The sequence below is a fragment of the Drosophila teissieri genome, chromosome 3R (assembly GCF_016746235.2).
Source record: "Drosophila teissieri strain GT53w chromosome 3R, Prin_Dtei_1.1, whole genome shotgun sequence".
Classification (NCBI taxonomy): domain Eukaryota; kingdom Metazoa; phylum Arthropoda; class Insecta; order Diptera; family Drosophilidae; genus Drosophila; species Drosophila teissieri.
This window is the reverse complement of record NC_053032.1, coordinates 15,632,084-15,652,352: the sequence shown is the minus strand read 5'-3', so window position 1 is coordinate 15,652,352 and position 20,269 is coordinate 15,632,084. Positions and strand designations below refer to the sequence as shown.

Here is a 20,269-nt window from a genome sequence, read left to right as displayed (position 1 = left end):
TAGGAAACTCATACATTTTATAGAATATTCAGAGCTATCTAGGGTGCTGGTTTGTGTTCACCTTTTTCAGGGAAAAGGGCGCTCAGATTGAAGGGACAGTTGTCCAGGCGGGCCAGTTGTTTCACCATATCCTCCAGGAGCAGGCTGTTCCGCTCGTCTGAACCCTGGATGAGCCCGTAGTCCTCTGCGTTGGCGATTCTGTGCTGCAGAAGTGGCATGTAGGGTCCTTTGAAATGCGGCTGTCCGTTTGCCAATTCCGGTGGAGGCTTTGCAGTGGGAGTGGAGCTCATTTCCGACTTTAGAGACCGACCAGTCGGTTGGTTCGGCCGAAACTTGGGAGCCCTATAACCAAACTTTCGCTTTTTTTCCGCTTCCAAGTGATTATCGCTCACGTCAACGGCCTCATAGTGATGGTTATAAAACCGGAGGCCGTAGATTGCGGGCTTTGGCTAGGGGAAGTAGATTTATTATCAGGTAATAGAATATTTTCTAATATAGATGGGCTTTATATTAGGAATAAGATCACACTCTTTTCCTGCTAAATAAACTATGTTGAATGCAAATAATAATACTATTTAAATGTGATAGATTAAAGGTGCAGTTTTTGGAAAATATATATACATATTTAGTACCACACTTACGGCTCTGTTACGCTCCTCATCGTAGCCATCGTCATCCGAGTCCTCATCCTGCTCATTGTCCAATTCAATGGAAATCCGGTCACTGGTCTGAGGCACTTGGGGCACGAACTCTGAAGCACTTGCCCGGAGTCCTTTTGTGGGAACGGCAGCAGCCTGAGGAGGTGAAGTCGGAGGAGTAACGGCAGGAGTCACCGCATTGCTCATGGACTCCAGTTCCAGACATAGACGCTTGTAAGCCATTGTGGACCTTTCCAATTGATTAGGATTCAGCTGGTCAGCAAAATTGGCCACGTTCTGCAGGAAATTTTTACTCCGATCCATAAAGAGCGAAGTCAAAATCGAATTCCTTTGTGGATGGCTCACACATTGAAAATTTTAAACTTTTTACTTAAACTTGTTTTGTTTAACATTCGATGCCTTGATTATGACAGATAAAGCCGATAAAGCTTTCAAAATTTTAAAATACGTAACCATTATTTATAAATATTAATTACCAAATAAAACATTTTAATATTTGTCCTCAATTTTAAAAATTGAGCCCTTTTAATGGAAAGTGTGACCATCTGGGCTAAAAACTACTTAAGTAGGTCTCGACCTATCGGGATGGTCGATAAGCCAGGGCTGGAAAATCTGTAAACAGTGGACGCCTACAATTGTTTTTATTTAACAACGAAAAATTAAATAAGCGTTGGAAACGTTGATTTAAATCTTTTATATTATCCAATTTAACATGCCGGTGAGTGGATACTTCCAAGTAGACGGCAGATGAATTCAAGGCGTTGAGATATTACCTATTTCTTTCACCTGCCATCGTGACCTCCTGCCAGGCAGCAATTTTTGGGAAAAGACAATTTTGTAACTTAACAATGTTTTCAGGCCTACCACTCGCAGATCAAGGAAGTGCGCCAGCAGGTGGGCAACATGGCCATCCTGCCGCTGAGGACCCAGGTGCGCGGACCAGCGCCCAGTGCGAATATTGAGAGCGACATCATCGATGAGTCACTGTACTTCTTCAAAGCCAATGTGTTCTTTCGGACGTACGAAATCAAGGTGAGCCCGCAAGCCGGGATTCAGGACTAACCGGGTCACGTGCTGGTTATAGTGAATCCTTACAAATGTGCAACTTAAACTCAAAGACTCTGGGTTATCTCTTTCAGTCCGACGTGGATCGCGTGCTCATCTATGTGACGCTCTATATAACAGAGTGCCTCAAGAAGCTTAATCGTTCCACGAGCAAGGCCCAAGGACAGCAGGACATGTACAGCCTGGCCATCTCCAAGTTCGACATTCCTGGCGATGCAGGCTTTCCATTGAACGCCGTCTATGCCAAGCCGCAAACGGCCCAGGATGCAGATCTAATGCGCCAGTACCTTCTGCAGCTGCGCCACGAAACCGGCAACCGGGTGTTGGAGAAGGTCTTCAACACCGAGGATGGCAAGCCCAACAAGTGGTGGACCTGCTTCGCCAAAAAGAAGTTCATGGAGAAGAGTCTGGCTGGGCCCGGACAATAATCAGCTCGGCACAATATCTAGATCTTGTTTTGCTTCCACGACCGGTGAACATACTTTAAAATTAGGATTCACTCGCAGCGTGGTCCATTTTTTAGTGTCACTGCCAGAATATAACTATTAATTAATTTCTTTAACCACTATAAAATAAATTATTTAAATTTGTAGACCTTTCTGTTTTAAATAATTTGTGTAAATTGTTTTTACAAATCCCAAGTTAAATTGGAAAAAAAAACTGTAAGCAGCTTTCAAAACAACTGGCCAGCATGAGGAAATTATTGTCTATAATTTGTGTAATCAAGATCGGTGTAGTGAAATGTTAACTATGTATTATTTATTGTATTCGCTTTCTATTAGCCTGTTTATGAAATAAACTTTGTCGTCAGTCGAATACAAGGAGGAACTTTTTGAATATAAATAATATAGGTATTTATGTTTACAAGTATAATATTCCCACATCTGGCCGGTCGAGCCGTTGAATAAATCATTTATCTAAACCCTTCAATCTTTGTACAACCACACAATCGCTTAAGACGAAGCCACAGCAACGATCTTTAATTGGAAAATCGTTTTAAACAAGGAATTCTAGGGGTACAAGAAACTTTAACGATAGAGATGGTCGGCCTGCAAGTTCGAGGCAATCTCGGACTCCCACTTGTCGCCGTTGCAAAGAAGCTTCTCCTTGTTGTACAGCAGCTCCTCGTGCGTCTCCGTGGAGAACTCGAAGTTGGGTCCCTCGACGATGGCGTCCACGGGACAAGCTTCCTGAAGGGGGAAGGGAAATGCTATTAGTTTTCAGTAAACAGTGGCACCAGTGTGCTCCTCCTCACCTGACAGAATCCGCAGTAGATGCACTTAGTCATGTCGATATCGTAGCGTGTGGTGCGTCTGCTGCCATCCGCGCGCTCTTCCGCTTCGATAGTGATTGCCTGGGCGGGACAAATAGCCTCGCAAAGCTTGCAAGCGATGCAGCGCTCCTCTCCACTGGGATAACGACGAAGGGCATGTTCGCCGCGGAATCGCGGGCTCAATGGTCCCTTCTCAAAGGGGTAGTTGATGGTGGCCGGTTCCTTGAAGATGTGCGCCAGGGTGACGGCAAATCCGCGAAAGAGTTCGCCGAAGAACATGGTGGAGGCTGCACGATCCGTGATGTCGGCAAATTCCATACTCAGCTCCTTGTTGTTTACATACACATAGCCCTTGGGAACCTCAACGATATCTTTGGGTTCTGCTCGCTGGGCGGCCAGCAGACGGGCTCCATGGCTGCCAAACATGCGCTGTCCTGTAGGGAGCACATTTTACCATTAGGTTACATTCTTAAATCGGAAAGTAATCCTCAAATAAGCGAATTTAGTCTATTGTTTTGGTATGACATAAGCTTACATAACCTCACTCGGCGCGACTTTCACGGAAATTTTAGATTTTCCGGAAAACGAAGGATGTGAGGGGTTGTGTCTCCACCTACCGTTGCGCGATGCGGTGAAGATTCGCATAGTTAGCGACATGTTTGCGACCAAATTAAACTAAAATTCCCAAAAAGTTGTTTTGCTATTGAATTTGCCCGAACAAATTAGAGCTGGGATAATTTCGATTATCCACTTAAATTCGATATCTAAATATTGTAAATATCGTAGTTAAATATTTTCATTAAATTATAATCCGAAAAACAAATATGGATGAAAAAAGAAAAAAATAAATATTCAAATGAATATTGTTATCCGAAAAGATAATTCAAAAAAAGGCAATACATATGTTCTTATATTAAGAATACCGTTTATAAAAAGCTTACAACGCCGATTATTGCACTATCGATACAAATCAAGTTTTTCAATTCCCACCTTTGATGTCAAAAGCCCCACCACTACAATTTACCGTTTCAAAAAAAAACGCTACGCGGTTTTGCGCAATTTTGGTTTCATTGATTTACAGAGAAAAGCCGAAAAATGGATCAAGATGTGATGGATTTCTTCGATTTCTCGAAGGAATTTAAGCGCGAGGTTGCCCCGCAAGGCTACATCAGCAGCGATCCGAGCATAATGGCCACGGAAACCATCGACTCCAAAGTGCCCAAACGCGAAGTGATCGGCACCGAATATGTCACTGAAATCGTAGCCAAGGAAAAGTGTCTCCTCAACAGGGTGAGAACTAAAAGTCTGCGTCAGCGCTTCGTTTTGTTTATTAGTAATTTGATCCAGACGCTGCGCGACGATCGTCCCCAAAACAAGCGCAATCACACGCTGGACGATTTGGACACCGATGATGAGGGGGAAGAAACAGAAATTCGGCGGGATGACGAGTACTACAAGAAGTACAGATTCAATCTGAACCGCGACAAGAATTTGCCCATCTACGCCAAGCGCGAGGAAATATTGGCGGCCATCAATGCCCATCCGGTGGTCATTCTCAAGGGCGAAACAGGATGTGGCAAGACCACGCAGGTGAGCGTTGCCACGTTATCAAGGGTTTTTGGCCATTTCTTGAAGTTCAAACGCGAGCTGCATAGCAAAACTTAACCTATAAATGAAATCTATGCTTTTTTTTTTTTTTTTTTTTTTTTTTTTTTTTTTTTTTTAGCAAAATTGTAATTCTGCACTCCATGCTAACGAATTATAATTGAACCTTATCGCTTTGACTTTTAAAAGGCAAATCCATATTAGTTGAATTTAGCAATACTTTATCCATTATCATGATTACAAAGCGCCACAATATTATGTAAAGTCGTAAAATATGGAGTTATTTATTTATGTAACAGTTTTAAAAACTAACTCAAGTACCCAATAGTTCTCTCAATTCTTCATCTGTGACCTCGATTTCCCCCACTTCCTTTTCCTCGTCGTCACTGAAGTCAAAAATCTCATACTCTTGCTGCAGCTCATCTGGCAAATTCTTCTGGAATACGGTGGCTGAGGACATCCTCCGTTGATAAGACTCGTTGACTTCCAGCTCCACTTCTAGTTCCTCCGCCTGGTGTGGCGGCTCCCCTTCCTCAACGCCGTACATGGCCTTGTTCCGCACCCTTTGTCGCACTTCCAACTGATTGCTGGTAGATGTTGTGGGGCATTCCTCCTCTGGCGTATTCTTTTTAGCACCCAGAACTATTTGGATATCGGCAAAGACGTCTCGCAGATGGCCAAATATTTGAGTGGGCGGTAGAGCGTGCTCATGATCAGCCGCCAACTGCTTCTTTTGGGCATTGTATGCTGATTCCAGATCACACAATGGCTGACTTGCCTGGTCCAGTGCTCGCAGACCCTCCAGTTCATATGAGAGACTGACGTTATTCTGTCGCTGTTGCTTCTGCACTAAGGCACTCTGTCTCTGTTCCCTGGCCCCCGCTATGATCTCCACACGGTCGTAGTCCACCATATTGTCCAACCCCTGGCAATAGTCGAGCGCTGTGAAGCGGAAGGCCTGCTCTTGGACCAGGCGCCACAACATGTAGGCAATTTGTTGGGTGTCCTTCCGCTCCGGACTATTCTTGCGCAGATCGAGAGCGAAGTCTGTTAGTTCCTGCCAAGTGCGGGGTGAGACCTCGATCTTAACAAAGGTGTGGGTGGGCTGCTTGTAGTAGATCACGTAGAGCAGATAGAATCCTCCAATCCTTTGCGCGCGAGAGGCCGAGAAAACGTCCCCGGTGGTACGTCGGGAGCACGACAGCCGCTTGGCCACATGCAGGGCCGCCAGAGTGGTGGCTATCACCTCAGTGTGGTTCGTCTGGGCAGTGAAGAGGTGCTGCAGTTGCATTTCTCGCCAGCACCGGCAGAACACCTCGAATTCGCAGGTTTCTCCATCGTTGACCAATCGCTGGAAACGTTGCACCAGCTCCCAGCAGTCGTCAAAAACATTCAACTCCATTTTGGATCTTGTTTAGGCGAAATATCGGTGCATCTTACATCCCAGGCTCTTTAAAATGTAAACAATAGCATTAGCCGGTTATAATGTTTTACAGCACTACCAGGAAACTATCGATAAATATGTAGTGTTCATAATCAATTGGCAACTTTCAAAAATAGGCGCAAAATTAAAATCTTCAAAATGTTAAGATAAAAAACTTTCAGACAATTTACTCTCATTAAAGAATAAATAAAATGCTGCTTTTCAAGTATTGATATTTTGATGTATTAGTATACGAAATTCAATACGTTTTTCCTACAGGTGCCCCAGTACATTTTGGACGAGGGTTATAAAAGCGGCAAATACTGCAACATTGTGGTGACACAACCCCGCCGCATAGCTGCCATCTCCATAGCTAATAGAGTGTGCCAGGAGCGCGAGTGGCAGCAGGACACAGTGTGTAGCTACCAGGTAGGCCTGCACCGCCCGAAGTCTCTGGAGGACACCCGTCTGTTGTACTGCACCACCGGGGTGCTGCTGAACAACTTAATAGGAAACAAAACGCTGACCCACTACACGCACATTGTGCTGGACGAGGTGCATGAAAGAGACCAGGACATGGATTTTCTACTGATCGTGGTGCGTCGCTTGCTGGCTACCAACTCGCGGCATGTGAAGATTATCCTGATGTCGGCCACCATCGATGCCAGGGAACTGTCCGATTACTTTACCACCACGAACTCAATTCCACCGGTGATCACCGCCAGTCATGGACGTAAGCACTCGATCGAGAAGTTCTACCGTGACCAGATGGGCAGCATAAATTGGGAGGAAGAAGCGGACGACCAGCTCGTTCCACAAATAAACAAACTCGGCTACAGGGCGGCGGTAAAGATCATAATGGTTATTGACAACATGGAACGGAAGGGTGTAACCCACTCGCGGATGAGCTACGACGACGCTCTGGGGTATGGAGCTGTGCTCATCTTTTTGCCCGGCATATACGAAATCGACACAATGGCAGAAAACATAACTTTTTTGCTGGAAAACAAGTAAGCATAGTTATCCGTGAGAATTGCTCCCCTTAACTAATTTAAAGTAGCCACAGTTGTACTATTTTCATTTCCATCACTTGTTGCAAACTTTATTGCTTAATTTCAGCCGTGACATTAAGGTTTTTATTGTTCGTTGCTTCTCGTTAATGACACCTGAGAATCAACGGGATGTCTTCCATCCCCCGCCTCCAGGTTTTCGCAAGATCATCCTGACCACAAATATCGCTGAAAGCTCCATCACAGTGCCAGATGTCTCATACGTTATTGACTTTTGCCTTACCAAAGTGCTGGTAACCGATACGGCTACCAGCTTCTCTTCGCTTCGCCTAACCTGGGCCTCCAAGGCCAATTGTCGTCAGCGCGCCGGTCGTGTTGGACGCCTTCGAAGTGGACGCGTTTACCGTATGGTTAATAAATCCTTTTACCAGAGGGAAATGTCCGAGTTTGGAATACCAGAAATGTTGCGCCTGCCCTTGCAAAACTCGGTGCTCAGGGCCAAAGAGCTGGAAATGGGGTCACCGGTTGAAATTTTGGCATTGGCTCTGTCTCCGCCAAACTTGTCGGACATCCAGAATACCATATTGCTTCTGAAAGAGGTGGGCGCTCTGTTCCTTACAGTAGACGGCGTCTACGACGCGATGGATGGCGATGTTACCTACTGGGGCACCATCATGTCCCGGCTGCCGTTGGACCCACGTTTGTCCCGCCTCATCATATTGGGTTATGTGTTTAACCTACTCGAAGAAGCTATAATCATGGGTGAGTGGGTAATAATAGAACATCGGAACATTATAAACTAAATACTGCGTTCCCGGGATTATAATTTACCTTGCAATTATATTATTTAAAACATTTTGTAGCTGCTGGCTTATCGATGCGTGGCTTGTATGTGCACGAAGGTAGTAGTGGTAGAAGTACAAGGGCGACATTTGATTCATTTTGGATGCACTATATTTTCGCCGATGGATCTGGCTCCGACTTGGTGGCCATTTGGCGCGTGTATCTCGTAAGTTCTGCGATGAATTGCTAATATCTTAGTACAATATAACGTGTTACTCCGGCAGACATATTTGAACATGGTGGAAATTGGTTACGAGCAGGAATCTGCCATCCGCTGGGCTAAACGTTTCCATGTCTCTTTGCGGTCACTTAAGGAGATGCACTTGCTGGTGCAGGAGCTGCGTGGGCGATGCACCAATCTTGGTCTGATTCCATTTCCAGTTAATCCTAGCCAGATGATGGACGATCGTGAGAAATCGATTATTCTCAAAGTTATCATCGCCGGTGCGTTCTACCCAAACTACTTTACGCGTTCTAAGGAGTTATGGGATGAACAAGACCGCCATATATACCACACGATATCGGGGCACGATCCCTGTCGCACCGTTTATTTTACCAACTTTGGGCCTTCCCATATGGGCGAGCTGTACACTAGGCGCATTAAGGACTTTTTTCAAAATGTGAGGATTCCGCCGGAGAACATGGACGTTACCTTTCAACCGGGTTCTGAAAAGGTCTTTGTCACATTCAAGCAAGATGATTGCCTTGCAGATTCATCTAAGCTTGTTAGTGTGCCGGGCAGAGTCCAAAGTGAAGTTTACAAGGCAGTTAGGATGCGGCTTGATGGTATGCAACGTATAATACGTATAATGAGGTGAGTTATCTACGTTTTTAATATTACCCAGCTTATATTTTATTATTTCAGACCGATGCAATTTATGAACTACGTACAGGAGCGAGGGATTGGAGATGTGATTGAGGGTCGATGGATTCCACCCACAAAGCCTTTGAACGTCGAGCTTCTTTCCCTGCCATCTGTCTTCAGCAAAACTATTACAGGGCTGATTACTTGCGTAAGATGCTGCATATTTCAAATCTGGAAGAACTCTGAGTTTTTATATTTTCCTAACCTACAGATCATCAACTGTGGCAAGTTCTATTTTCAACCCCTATCCCTTGCAGAGTGCATTCGAAATATGTCTGAGATCTTCAATGCCCCACAGCAACTCGGAAATTACGTAGTTGACGCGTGTGACATAACAAAGGGCATGATGGTGCTGGCCAAACGCGATAGTAATTTCCAGCGCGCTACAGTAATTCGACCTGAGAATCAGAGCAATCGCCAACCAATGTTCTATGTTCGCTTCATCGACTATGGAGACTGCGCGTTGCTGCCCATGCAGCAACTGCGTTTTATGTCGAAAGAGCTAATTCAACAGTACGGCGACCTTCCGCCACGTGTGTTTGAGTGCAGGCTGGCACTTGTTCAGCCCATGGTACACGGAAATTATAGGTGGTCCACCGCGGCTAATGATCTGCTCCAGTTTGTGGCCAAATGTGGTCGCATTGATATCGAGGTGTATTCGCTGTTCAATAATGTAGCAGCCGTTCTCATTCACATGGAAAATGGCACAATCAATGATAAGCTTGTAGCGCAAAAGCTGTGTCGTCGGTCTGACGAAGATTATATGTCTAGAAAGGATCATGATTTCCGGCTGCGTAGTCAAGAATCTGGCCGGTACTTGAGCGCGGCGGAGCGCCAACAAATCAATGAAGAGTACCTGCGATCCTGCCAGCTGCCGCAAGATTTCGACCTAACCCCGCCTCCGCAAGACATGTGCGACACCATTGTAAGGTTGAAAGGACCCTACAGTCCCTTGGAATGTTCCATGCAGTCAATTATTCGTGTGGGCTCAATTAAAAGGGTGAATATAGATACCGCTTCCGTTAATTCAGTTCTGCTGGACGCTGATCCTCAAGATCACCACGATCATTTAATTGTGGCCCACGCAACCGTGGAAAGTCCAAATGGACAGACACTGACAGCCCGTGCAACCACATTGATGCCCAATGTGCAGGGATATGGTGCACTAATGGTTATGCTATTTTGTCCCACTATGCAACTTAAATGCAATGAAGAGGGCACATCATATGTGTCTATTCTGGCAGGTTTGGGTTGTGATCCGGTAACAAGCGAGCCCTACTACGCAGAGCATGATGTGTTGATTAATTTAGATGTCAACATTCTCGAAGATGATGTGCGTCTGGTAAGCACGCAGACTACTAATATATATGCAAAACATTTTTAAATTTTTTATGTCTATTTTAGATTAATCAAATTCGCTACTATATAGATAGTGTCTTCTTCAACTTTAAGGAAGAAAATTATCCAGCTGTTAGTGTAAATGAACGTGTTTCTATTTACACTCAGCTGCGCAGCCTGATAAAAAGGTAAGATTGCTACGCTTATAGTCTTGTTATTTAAATGATTTCACTAAAATACCCTTTGAAGGCTCCTTTTCAAGGATCGTAGTTATATTGGGAAAAATATGAGCAATTCGGATTTTGTATGGGAAACCAATCCCGAACTTCCAATGCCGAATGAGCCTTTTGGCAAGAGGGCAATATTCCCGATGCACTCACTTACTGAACTCAAAGAGGACGACATGGGTCGCTTGATCAGTCTGAGAGAGAACTGCAGCATGCTGCACAAATGGCGCAACTTGTAAGACTTATTATTTACTAGAATATACAGCTTTATATAATTTAACGTATAATTTTAGCGAAGGCACTTTACCCAATATGACTTGCAAACTGTGCAATCAGTTGTTGGAATCGGTTCCCCAGCTCCGTTTGCATCTCCTGACCATATTGCATCGTGATCGCGAAAAGCAAATCGACTTTTGCAATCAATAAGAATGCATACATCGTTTGAATTGACGTTTTGAAGTTTTTGAATAAGGCTTTTTTTTGGTTAAGAACAACATTTGAAAGGCTCAAGATTACACTAATCTACATACCTGAAGATCACGAATTCATGAAGTCGAAAAATGGTTTTCGTTTCAATTTAAAGTTAACCAAATTGGTTAACAAAATTTCTGATTACACTTCTTTAAGATCAGTACTTTTATGTACAGAGAGGGAAAATATAATTTTTGTTTTTACTATATCGTTATAGCTATCATTAAATAAAAAGACTTCTATTCAGTAAAAATCCACAAAACTGCTCTGCTGTTTATAAAAATCAAAGCCCCGGGACTTGCATGTTCTCCCTTTTCTGGGCTCCTTTTTTATTTTAGATTAATCTCACACATTATATTTATGCAACTACAACTACATCGGAGGAATTCTGCAGCGGCACGGGAGTTGGAGTGCTTGCCTCCAGCTCGCAGATCGTATAATTCTGCATGCGGTTTAGGGGCTTGCTGCACAGCCCACACATCTGGTGCTTATAAACGCCGTATATCTCAAAGTTCAGGATGTTGTACAGGTCGAACTGGATGGTGGAGGACAGCTGCGTGCACTCCACAATTAAAATATTTTGCTCGTTCAGTTCCACGCTGAAAGGGTCATCATATTAATACTATTCGGGTTCATGTGACAGCTGGGAAGCATTCTTACCGGAAGTCGTAGTCACTAGTCTCCATTGGCCATTGATAGGGCTTTTTGCGCACGTTGTGCGGTGTTTGATCCTGGTTGAGATATATGAGCACCGGTTCGTCCGACGGCAGGCTGCTGTTGTCTGTGCGGGCGCGGAAATTGAAGTAGTTTTGCCCGATATGGATTCGCAATCCATAGTTGTTGGACAGCCCTTGAGCAGGCGAAGGCGTAACAAACACAGCAATCTGGGGCAATGGCGAACAGTCGGCCACCAGCAGAGTGAGGCAATCGGGACGCACCGCAATCTCTCTGAGATTGATTAAGTAATCATCGAAGGTATTGACCATGCCATTGATAACAGAGCAGGAGCGCTTAAGACCTGAGTCGAAGGTGAGCTCGTGGGAAGCGTCGAACTTTGAGTCCAGTTTGTAGAAGAAGGGGATCTGATGGAAGCGCCACTTTACTCCGTTGACTTCTACTGCCAACCTGAACTGGTCCTGAGGAGCTTGCATGGAAATATTTATCTCCTGGCTCATATGCAGGCTGTCCACCTTGTCGGCGGATAAGGCGGACACCAAGTGGTCTAGTCTATTCGACCACAGCTCAAACCAGGCGGGCATCTTAAAAAAATAAAGGTGAGTAGGAAATTGTAATTAATTTAAGTACTACAATTATATATCTTAACTACTTACATTATTAAACTTCAGGTCCATGTCGTATTGTGTGATCGAGGTGAAGTTCTCAAAGTTGCTGCGCTTGCAATACTTGGAAGTGGGGATGGGCGAGAACTTGAGCACCTCCTTGGGACAGAAGTCCGTGTCCGTCAGCGAGATCTTGTCGGAGCGCAGGAAGGCACGGGCATGCTCCGAGGGCTGCAGAGATGGAAAGGAAGATGGAAGTTAAAGGAGAATCCACTTCGTGGCCTCGTGGGTGTACACTTACACCAGCTCTAGCTGCAAACTGCACCGTGGAACCCTTCTCCGGGCACTCGCTCTCCTCCGTGGCCAGGCCGAACACCACATCGCCATTCAGAGTGTGGGGTCGCTTGGTAAACACCAGCGGTTCATAGGTCAACTTGGTGCAGGCCTGAGGAAAATATGCAAATGAGTGACAATATACTGTATCGGTAAGTGCGATACCCTCGGTTTATTTGAATACTGCTTTGATAGGTCAAAATCTGTCAACTAAGTTACTTCTAACTCGGCATGTTACAAATTGATTATAGATAATTATGACATTTGGAATACCATACTATGGGTAATGGCTGCTTCTAATTTGCTAACCACGGCGGTTCCGCACTTAAGAAGCCAGTAGGTCATCAGTCAGCTAAGCTCGACACGAGTCAAGTGCTCTTATTGGGTGGCGGGCGTAACACCCTCTTGGCATTATGTAGTTACACTGCTGGCCCCAAGCGTAGAGACAAGAAAATGTGGGTTCAGCTGTTCGCTGGGGCTCCGGGCGCGTGGCATGGGCGACATTACCATGACGAAACAGCAGACAACAGAGCCACAACAACTGCAGCAACGATTAGCACACACACACACATCCTGACTGACTGTAGTACAGGCCCCTTCCGTCTGTGCCTGCGTGCCACTTTATTACACACACACACACACACACCCCCACCACACATCCTTCCAACCACTCAACCAAGCAGTCGCCGCAATTGTTGGCCCACATTCGTGGGTTGTGTGCGTCCCGGAATCGAGACCGAGAGCCCAGAGCCGAGAGCCGAGTCTGGCAACCGGACTAGAGGGAAGCAGGCCTGGCGGCGTAAGTCGCCCCGTTTGATCAATACGACTCTGAGGGAGCTCAGTAGAAGGCATCCAGTTACGCTACTGTTCGGACGAATTTCTCCTGCCGTAAATTTTTTGGGAAAAAATTACATTTTCTTTTGTTTTGTAAGAACGCGCTAAAAATCTGAAAAAAGACCAAGTGCTCTCGTTTTTTTTCGATACTGCCATCGGGAGCATTCATTTGCGTTGCTTTTATAAATTTATGTTTACTTGATTCTCGCTCGGACAAACTGCAAAATGACTTCGGTAGGTGATATAAGAAGTTTAATGTGCAATTAATTTCTAAGGGATCGTCCGCTCCTTCTTCAGATCGAATCAAAACGTGTCCAATATCGAAAGTATTTGGAACGTGCCGGTGTAATCGATGCGCTAAGCAAAGCTTTGATTAAGCTGTACGAGGAGCAGAATAAGCCGGAAGATGCCATTCGCTTTGTTCGCAAGTTTATGTGCGAGAGCTGCCCGGACGATGCCCAGTACGATGTAATGAAGAACGACCTCGAGGAGGCCAAGACCCACATCTCGAAACTGGAGCAGGAGCTGGAACGGCTACGCGGACAGATGTAAGTTCTTAAGACCGCGGCTTGTCAATAGATTCAATCTTGATTCGCATTTTAATAATACTCAACAGCAAAAAGTCACCGGAAGAGTACCAGGAGCTCACCACTGAGGGCTACAAATCGCTCATTGATGATGAGGAGAACGTGAGTTCGCTGCTGCGCAAATACCTGACTCCGGAATTGCTGGAGGAGTACATGCTGGTCACCACCCCTGCGCCTGTGGATGCCTACCTATACGATTGCGCCGTGTCTGGATTCGAGCACCACGACTCGCCCGTGGGCATTTTCGCGGCAGATGCAGACAGCTACGATGTGTTCAACAAGCTCTTTGATCCGATCATCAAGGACTATCATGGCCAGATGGACAACGAGAACGATGTGCTGCAAAAGGACCCAGACTTTGGCAATGTGGACGAGATCGAGAACTTGGATCCGGAGCGCAAATACATTCTGTCTGCACGCATCAGATTGGCACGAAATATCGAGGGCCTGCCCTTCTTCCCCAAACTGACCGAGAAACAGTTCATAGAGGTGGAGGAGAAGGTGCGTTCGGCAACGGAGACAATGGATGGCGAGCTGATTGGCTCCTATCTGACGATGGCGGACATCGATGCTGAGACTCAGGCTGAGATGGTCAAGAGACATATATTATTTCAGCGAGGGGATGAGAAGCTGACCACAGCCGGCTGCTATCGTTTCTGGCCAACTGGTCGTGGTGTCTACCACAATCCCGCCGAGACCTTCGTAATCTGGGTGAATCGTCAGGACCACGTGCACATTATGTCCATGGCACAGTGCGGTGACTTGGGCGATGTCTACAATCGCCTTGTCAACGGTTTAACCGAGCTGGAGAAGACGCTGGCCTTTGCGCGACATCCGCGTTACGGAAACCTTGCGGCCTGTCCCACCAATTTGGGCACCACCCTCCGGGCCTCGGTGCATATCCGTTTGCCGCTGCTCAGCAAGGATCCCGACCGTCTAATCGCCATGGCCGAGGAACTGCAGCTGCAGGTACGGGGCCCGGATGGCGGCGAGCTAGCCACCGTGGAAGATGGCGTGATGGACATATCAAATAAGAGGAAACTTGGTTTCACCGAGTTCGAACTGGTCAAAACTGTGCAGGATGGCGTTGTGGCCCTGATCAACGCGGAGGAGGAGCTTGAAATTGCCGGACAGGAGGGTTAGAAACAAACGGCGAACATTAGAACACCTTGTGAAGCAATCAATATCACTACACAGTACTCACGAACACAGACATACGGTAGAGAAACAGGAGGAACGTATCTTTGGTTAAATAAATTTGTCCCCTAGTCACTGACAATCACTCACCTTCCAGTCGTCCTCGTCGTCCTTCGAATTTCGTTGAACTTGGCCGGTCAGCTTAAACCAATTGGACTTGGTCGATGCCTGCACGTCCAGGCTAATGTTCCACCTGTGGAGGGCATCCGCAGCACGATTTTCGTCCATGTGGTCCGTGTGCTCCAGTGTAAGACCAATCTGCTTGCCTTTCAGGTCCGACGTCTTCAACACGTCTTCGGCACAAAAGTTACCCTCGATCTGCACAAGAATGAAGGGTATAAGCTTAAAATATTAAATGGAATTTTATTTCTCACTCTGGTGGTCTTTTCGTTGTACATAAGCATCGTAAAGTTGCGATCATGTCCCAGGTGAATGGAACTAAGCTGGGTGAAGCCGAATATATACATCAAAGCGGTGACCACCATGTTGCCGGAGAACCCACTGGAATTGCAATGATTAGCTTGAGAGGAAGGGGGTTTTTAAAATAGGAAAATTACTTTTCTGTGAATTCGGACTTCAGCAGCATGCCCCTGTACTTGATTAGCTCGTTGAGATTGGTGGTCATGCTCAGTCGGACGCCCAAATCCGGCATTGGGTAGCTAAATAGTTGAACCTAGGAGCTAGACTTTATTATTATTCTTCATTTTACTCATTTGGATATGTTTAAAGTAATACATTTTCTCATCGACATAACATTTCCGCTTTTTAGAGCTTTTAAATTGAATTTTTCCGTTAGTTATTATCCTCATCAAAACACTTACCACATCGTTCCGACCCTCGGGGACCATGATCTCCTCGAAGGGCGCCGCCGCAGTCTTGGTGATCAAACCCCTGGTCTTGGTCACCGCCCGCGATTTGAAGGACAGGCCGCTGGTCAAGTTCTGGGGCCGGGAGAAGGAGTAGCGCCTGCACTTACTGCCACTCTCGTTGAGATGCAGTTCGCTGCTGAAGGGGATGTAGATGAGGAAGCCCTGCTCCCGGTTGATCTCGTGGTCGAGGTTCAGGAACGGATTGTAGCTGCGACTGCGCACCGAGGCGTAAGAGGAGTACCGAGCATCGATCTCGAGTGTGTGCTTGGTAACTGGAGAGTTGCGCTGCTCGGTGATGTTGCCACGCAGCGAGGTGAGAACGGTCGTCTGCAGCAGGACGTCGGAGGAGGTACCCAGCACCGTGGGCACCGTGTAGCGATTCATGAAGGGCCATCGAACCGTCTGCATGTTGATGTGACTGTCCGTCCGGATGATTTGCTGCATTCGTTCCAGAACTGCGAGAGACGGGTATGATCCGCACTTGATGGTTGATGGTTGATGGTCAGGAGGTTAATATACTCACTGTTGTCGTAGGTCAGCTGCCGGAACATCCGCTGGTTGAGATAGTACGACAGCACCGTCTTACCCTCCATTTGCATGATGAACTCCAAATGCAGGTCCTTCGAGTTGATGATCGGAGCCTGCAGCATGGCCAGTAGCGCCTTGATGCTCTTAAAGGTGAACGGATCGCTGCCATTTTGCGATTGCATCTTGTTCAGGATGGTATCTGGCAAGCCACGAGCCTTGATGTATAGCTGGAATAGGGTGAAATTATTTATTAGATTCTCGAAAACCTTAGAAGATGTACTTACCGCCAGTTGACCTGTGAATTTGCCTAAGGCTTCGGTGTCGAATTTGAAGAAAGCCACCACTGGCATGTCCGACTTTGGATCGCCAACAAGGAAGGCCTGAAGCATTGCTCCGATGCCGAACTTGGAGTCGCGATAGTCAAAGATGTAGTTACCGGTGACCCAGTAGCGTGACTCTGGCTTCTGGGGCAGGTGGCGATGCATGTAGGACAGCAGACGGCGTCTGAAAAAAAGGATATTTGACATCTGCGGATGGTGGTAAGTCGGGCTGATGACTTACAGGTGCTGGTAGCAGGGATACGTTGTCTCCGAGATGCTCGTCACCGTCGTCCGGTAGTAGTTGATCATGTGAGGGTCCGTCTCGCTCTGAATGATGCGGTGGATGCTGATGAGCCGGGCGGCCGTGGGGTTGGAAATCAATAGCAGGGTAACCGCTGCCACACGAAGTTCTAGGCTGGCATTTCTGGACTCAAAGATCGGCCAGTAGACCTCGTATATGCGCTCCGCTCGCCGATCCGCCAGTGCCAGGGTCGTCCAGGCGGCCTGGAACTTCAGGTCCTCGTTCTCGTTGGGGTCCTGGACAATGGGCTCCAGATAGTTGGCCACGTTCCCCAGTTGCAAGTTGTTCAAACCCTGCAGATACAACATCTTCTGGTCGAAGTCGCGATCGCCTGGAAAATCAAACGCGAAATCAAATCAAAATCAAATCACAGAAAATGTTCAATCTATCATCGTTATGAAGAACACTTACTGAGATAGGCATTAAAGTACTTCTGGACGTACTCCTCGAACTTATCCTTATCGATGCCCTTGGCCACATAGACATTGTGGATGAGGGTGGCAAAGCTAAGGATAGCGGCCTGCCGCACATCCGGACGGTCGGGTCCGATATTGAGGAAGTCCTCGCACTTTTGCACCAACTCCGCCGAGAGCTCAAAGATGTGGAATGGCATGGGTATGAGCAATTGCACAGCGATTTGCGGCTTAGTCAACTTGTTTAGCACGAGGTGGTGGGTCAGGAAAACGGAGGCTTTAGTTCCAATGCGGGGAATGATTTCATGAAAGATGTTGCGAATGGTCTCCTGGCGATAGGAGGTGCCAATGTCCACCTCCCGATAGAGCTTGGTAAGTGAATCAAAGTCCATCTCGCTGAGCAGCTTGATCACGTCGGAAAGAGTTGAGTCGTAGGGTTCAGAGAACTTGAATTCCGTAGTCTCGAGGGCTTCGGCCAGACTGTCAAGGAGTGTACCCGCCTGGGCAATCAGGGTCTCCTGCTGCTGCGGGCTTCGTCCTCCAGTGGGATCGTTGGGATCCAGTCTCTGCAGTTCCAGGTTAGAGGGCTCCGCCGCCATGGAGGTTTCAATATCAATGGCATTGTCTATAGGCGTCTCGTTAAGGAAGTTAAGGAGCAACTCCGAGTTTATGAATTGTGCTTCGCCCGTGGACTCGAACGTGTGGATCAGGGTTGTGCCCTTGGCATGGGCCATACTCAGGTAGTAGCCCGTCTCGTTGTGGGGGGACATCCCGTAGATGGCCTCATTGCCAATGATCACGCTCTTCTGGTGATCGAATTCGCACGTATTGGGAGGCACGTTGCTGCGGGTAGTGTGAACCGCCTCCGAATACGGCTTGCAGGTCTTAACCTCCGGCGTTTTGCGGATGGAGATGTAGTTTGTTCTGTTGGACACAAAGTACTCCGTGCGGCAGGTGCCGTGAATGCCCAGCTATGAGTAACAGTAAACGGATTAATACGAATACCAATCCGCGGAGTAATAACTTACCTCATCCACGACGAAGGCCCCACTGGACTTCATCTTGAACTGCAGTACCGATGCGATGGCCCGCTTGAAGTTCATGCTCCAAATGGGGTCGCCCTCCTTGAAGACCACATGTGAGATGGCGCCTTCCTCGGTGAGGGCGATCTTGAAGGGCTTGTAGGGCGGGTACATCTCCTTGTTCTGCAGGAACTTCTCGCCAGAGTTGTTCAGCGTTACATCGTCTATGACCAGCTGTCGGGCAGAGAACAGAGCAGAGCAGAGCAGACGATTAGCCGGGAAAGCCCTGCAATAATGCTGTAATCTTCGATTGACCAGGGTCGAGCCCAACTGAACCGGCTGATAAGACGCGCCGCCATTTATCTGGCAAGCAGGTCCCCAGATTCCCGATCCCTGATAAGCGAAGGCTACTCCTAGAAAGTCGCTCTCAGTCAAAACAATCAGAGCTGATTAACAAAAGGGAGGAGAAGGGGAATGGCATTATCTGTGGGGCTGTGGGCTCAATGAAAGAGCAGAAAGAAGTTCACAGCCGAGTTCAGTTTATTGTGGCGACTCGGCTCCGATCTTTTCCAGAGTCGCTCCCGCTCTGTGAAAGGTTAAATTGTCTTTAATTCATCTGCGAATTCTTCTTCGTCTGCGGAGACTGAAAAGAAGTCACTGGAGATGGGGAACGGGAGATGGGGGCTGTAGAATGCGCCGATTGGATCGTATAAATTGATAATGAAATCAATAAATTGATTTAATATTTCACTGATTTCCAATTGATATACATATTCTTGTATGTTACATACAAAAAGTATAGTACATAAAGACGATCGATTTGTATAAACAAAAATATAATTAAGAACCGATTGCCGGAGATCGGCTGAAACATTTCCTAAGCATTTCTGAAACTGGAACTGATCCTAGACAACTCACCGCCGCAGCCAAGACCAGCTCGCTTTGTCGCTGGAGCGTCAGCTTGCCCCGCACAATCCATCCGGTGGTGGGTGGCGATTGGTGGCCCTCGTCCTGGGGCTTCGCACCCACCAGGACATTGCCCTCGTACTCGTAGAGCATCTGTTTGTTGAGACCAATGATGCTGAAGGCATGGCCGGCGTCGAAGATCAGGAACAGATCTGCCGGATAGATAGATAAATGGGAAATTGAACTTCAATTCGATGGATGCTCTTCCCATCCGCTCGTCTTCGTCTTCGTCGTCGCCCTCCATCTCTGTGTCGCATTCTCGCGGATGGGCAATAAACTCTTCAATTATCAATTGAATTTCTTATATATACTAAATGTGCATGTGTATATATAATATATATATACATATTTGAATGATCGCAAAACGCTTTAATGAATGTTGCTCCTAGGTTTCTTTTTGATGCGCGCCTCGTCAATGAGTAATTACGTCATATTCTTTTATTAGTTTCTGATACAGTTGGGATTATCAACTAGGTTGATCTCACGTACACACAAACACGGAGCACTTGAGTAGCCTCATGGCCAGCTACTTCCTTCCGAGGTCGTGGCACTCGCTTTTCCACAGATTCCCCGACGCTTTTCACTTTGCGCACGGATTTCTCAATGTAGTAACAGTCAATATATATATATTATATTTAATATATATCAACGCGACAGTAAACTATCAGATTTTAGTAGCCGACGCTTTTCCTCCTTTATCGCCAACGCGTCTAGTTCCCGGACTAATTCCACAGCTCGACACGTCTGCTCTGTTCGCGATCCAAGCTCAAACTGTGCGGGCATAACAGCCGGATGGTTGGCCTTGCTGGAGGTTTCGTTGATAAGAATCACTGCTGCGAA

General features: G+C 46.7%; 7 protein-coding genes across 7 annotated transcripts; 3 read left to right on the top strand and 4 right to left on the bottom strand.

Moving 5' to 3' along the window:
* Nucleotides 1-19: 19 nt before the first annotated feature.
* LOC122619281 lies at nucleotides 20-1,016 on the bottom strand. Its single transcript, XM_043796107.1, has 2 exons — nucleotides 642-1,016; nucleotides 20-449 (listed from the first exon to the last, which is right to left on the bottom strand). The coding sequence occupies exons 1-2, from the start codon at nucleotides 960-962 to the stop codon at nucleotides 39-41; spliced, it is 732 nt and encodes a 243-aa protein (XP_043652042.1). The 5' UTR covers nucleotides 963-1,016; the 3' UTR covers nucleotides 20-38.
* A 202-nt stretch (nucleotides 1,017-1,218) lies between these two features.
* LOC122619279 (actin-related protein 2/3 complex subunit 3) lies at nucleotides 1,219-2,316 on the top strand. Its single transcript, XM_043796105.1, has 3 exons — nucleotides 1,219-1,377; nucleotides 1,518-1,691; nucleotides 1,799-2,316. The coding sequence occupies exons 1-3, from the start codon at nucleotides 1,372-1,374 to the stop codon at nucleotides 2,150-2,152; spliced, it is 534 nt and encodes a 177-aa protein (XP_043652040.1). The 5' UTR covers nucleotides 1,219-1,371; the 3' UTR covers nucleotides 2,153-2,316.
* Nucleotides 2,317-2,672: 356 nt separating this feature from the next.
* LOC122619278 (NADH dehydrogenase (ubiquinone) 23 kDa subunit) lies at nucleotides 2,673-3,773 on the bottom strand. The gene is made up of 3 exons (XM_043796104.1): nucleotides 3,615-3,773; nucleotides 2,980-3,431; nucleotides 2,673-2,914 (listed from the first exon to the last, which is right to left on the bottom strand). The coding sequence occupies exons 1-3, from the start codon at nucleotides 3,652-3,654 to the stop codon at nucleotides 2,753-2,755; spliced, it is 654 nt and encodes a 217-aa protein (XP_043652039.1). The 5' UTR covers nucleotides 3,655-3,773; the 3' UTR covers nucleotides 2,673-2,752.
* A 241-nt stretch (nucleotides 3,774-4,014) lies between these two features.
* Nucleotides 4,015-10,957, top strand: LOC122619588 (probable ATP-dependent RNA helicase spindle-E). Its single transcript, XM_043796608.1, has 11 exons — nucleotides 4,015-4,287; nucleotides 4,345-4,587; nucleotides 6,305-7,035; nucleotides 7,145-7,797; nucleotides 7,899-8,044; nucleotides 8,103-8,692; nucleotides 8,744-8,891; nucleotides 8,955-10,085; nucleotides 10,148-10,269; nucleotides 10,331-10,543; nucleotides 10,602-10,957. The coding sequence occupies exons 1-11, from the start codon at nucleotides 4,093-4,095 to the stop codon at nucleotides 10,732-10,734; spliced, it is 4,305 nt and encodes a 1,434-aa protein (XP_043652543.1). The 5' UTR covers nucleotides 4,015-4,092; the 3' UTR covers nucleotides 10,735-10,957.
* Nucleotides 4,851-6,076, bottom strand: LOC122619589. Its single transcript, XM_043796609.1, has one exon. The coding sequence runs from the start codon at nucleotides 6,002-6,004 to the stop codon at nucleotides 4,916-4,918; it is 1,089 nt and encodes a 362-aa protein (XP_043652544.1). The 5' UTR covers nucleotides 6,005-6,076; the 3' UTR covers nucleotides 4,851-4,915.
* A 120-nt stretch (nucleotides 10,958-11,077) lies between the features above and the next one.
* Nucleotides 11,078-20,188, bottom strand: LOC122621691. The gene is made up of 15 exons (XM_043799641.1): nucleotides 19,919-20,188; nucleotides 19,382-19,581; nucleotides 18,470-18,697; nucleotides 17,440-18,412; nucleotides 16,969-17,359; nucleotides 16,692-16,911; nucleotides 16,403-16,634; nucleotides 15,832-16,334; nucleotides 15,568-15,683; nucleotides 15,385-15,511; nucleotides 15,101-15,328; nucleotides 12,361-12,504; nucleotides 12,111-12,290; nucleotides 11,440-12,038; nucleotides 11,078-11,378 (listed from the first exon to the last, which is right to left on the bottom strand). The coding sequence occupies exons 1-15, from the start codon at nucleotides 19,947-19,949 to the stop codon at nucleotides 11,138-11,140; spliced, it is 4,413 nt and encodes a 1,470-aa protein (XP_043655576.1). The 5' UTR covers nucleotides 19,950-20,188; the 3' UTR covers nucleotides 11,078-11,137.
* Nucleotides 13,212-15,099, top strand: LOC122621694 (arginine kinase). The gene is made up of 3 exons (XM_043799649.1): nucleotides 13,212-13,460; nucleotides 13,524-13,774; nucleotides 13,843-15,099. Exons 1-3 carry the CDS (start codon nucleotides 13,452-13,454, stop codon nucleotides 14,954-14,956), a joined length of 1,374 nt encoding a protein of 457 aa, XP_043655584.1. The 5' UTR covers nucleotides 13,212-13,451; the 3' UTR covers nucleotides 14,957-15,099.
* Nucleotides 20,189-20,269: the final 81 nt, after the last annotated feature.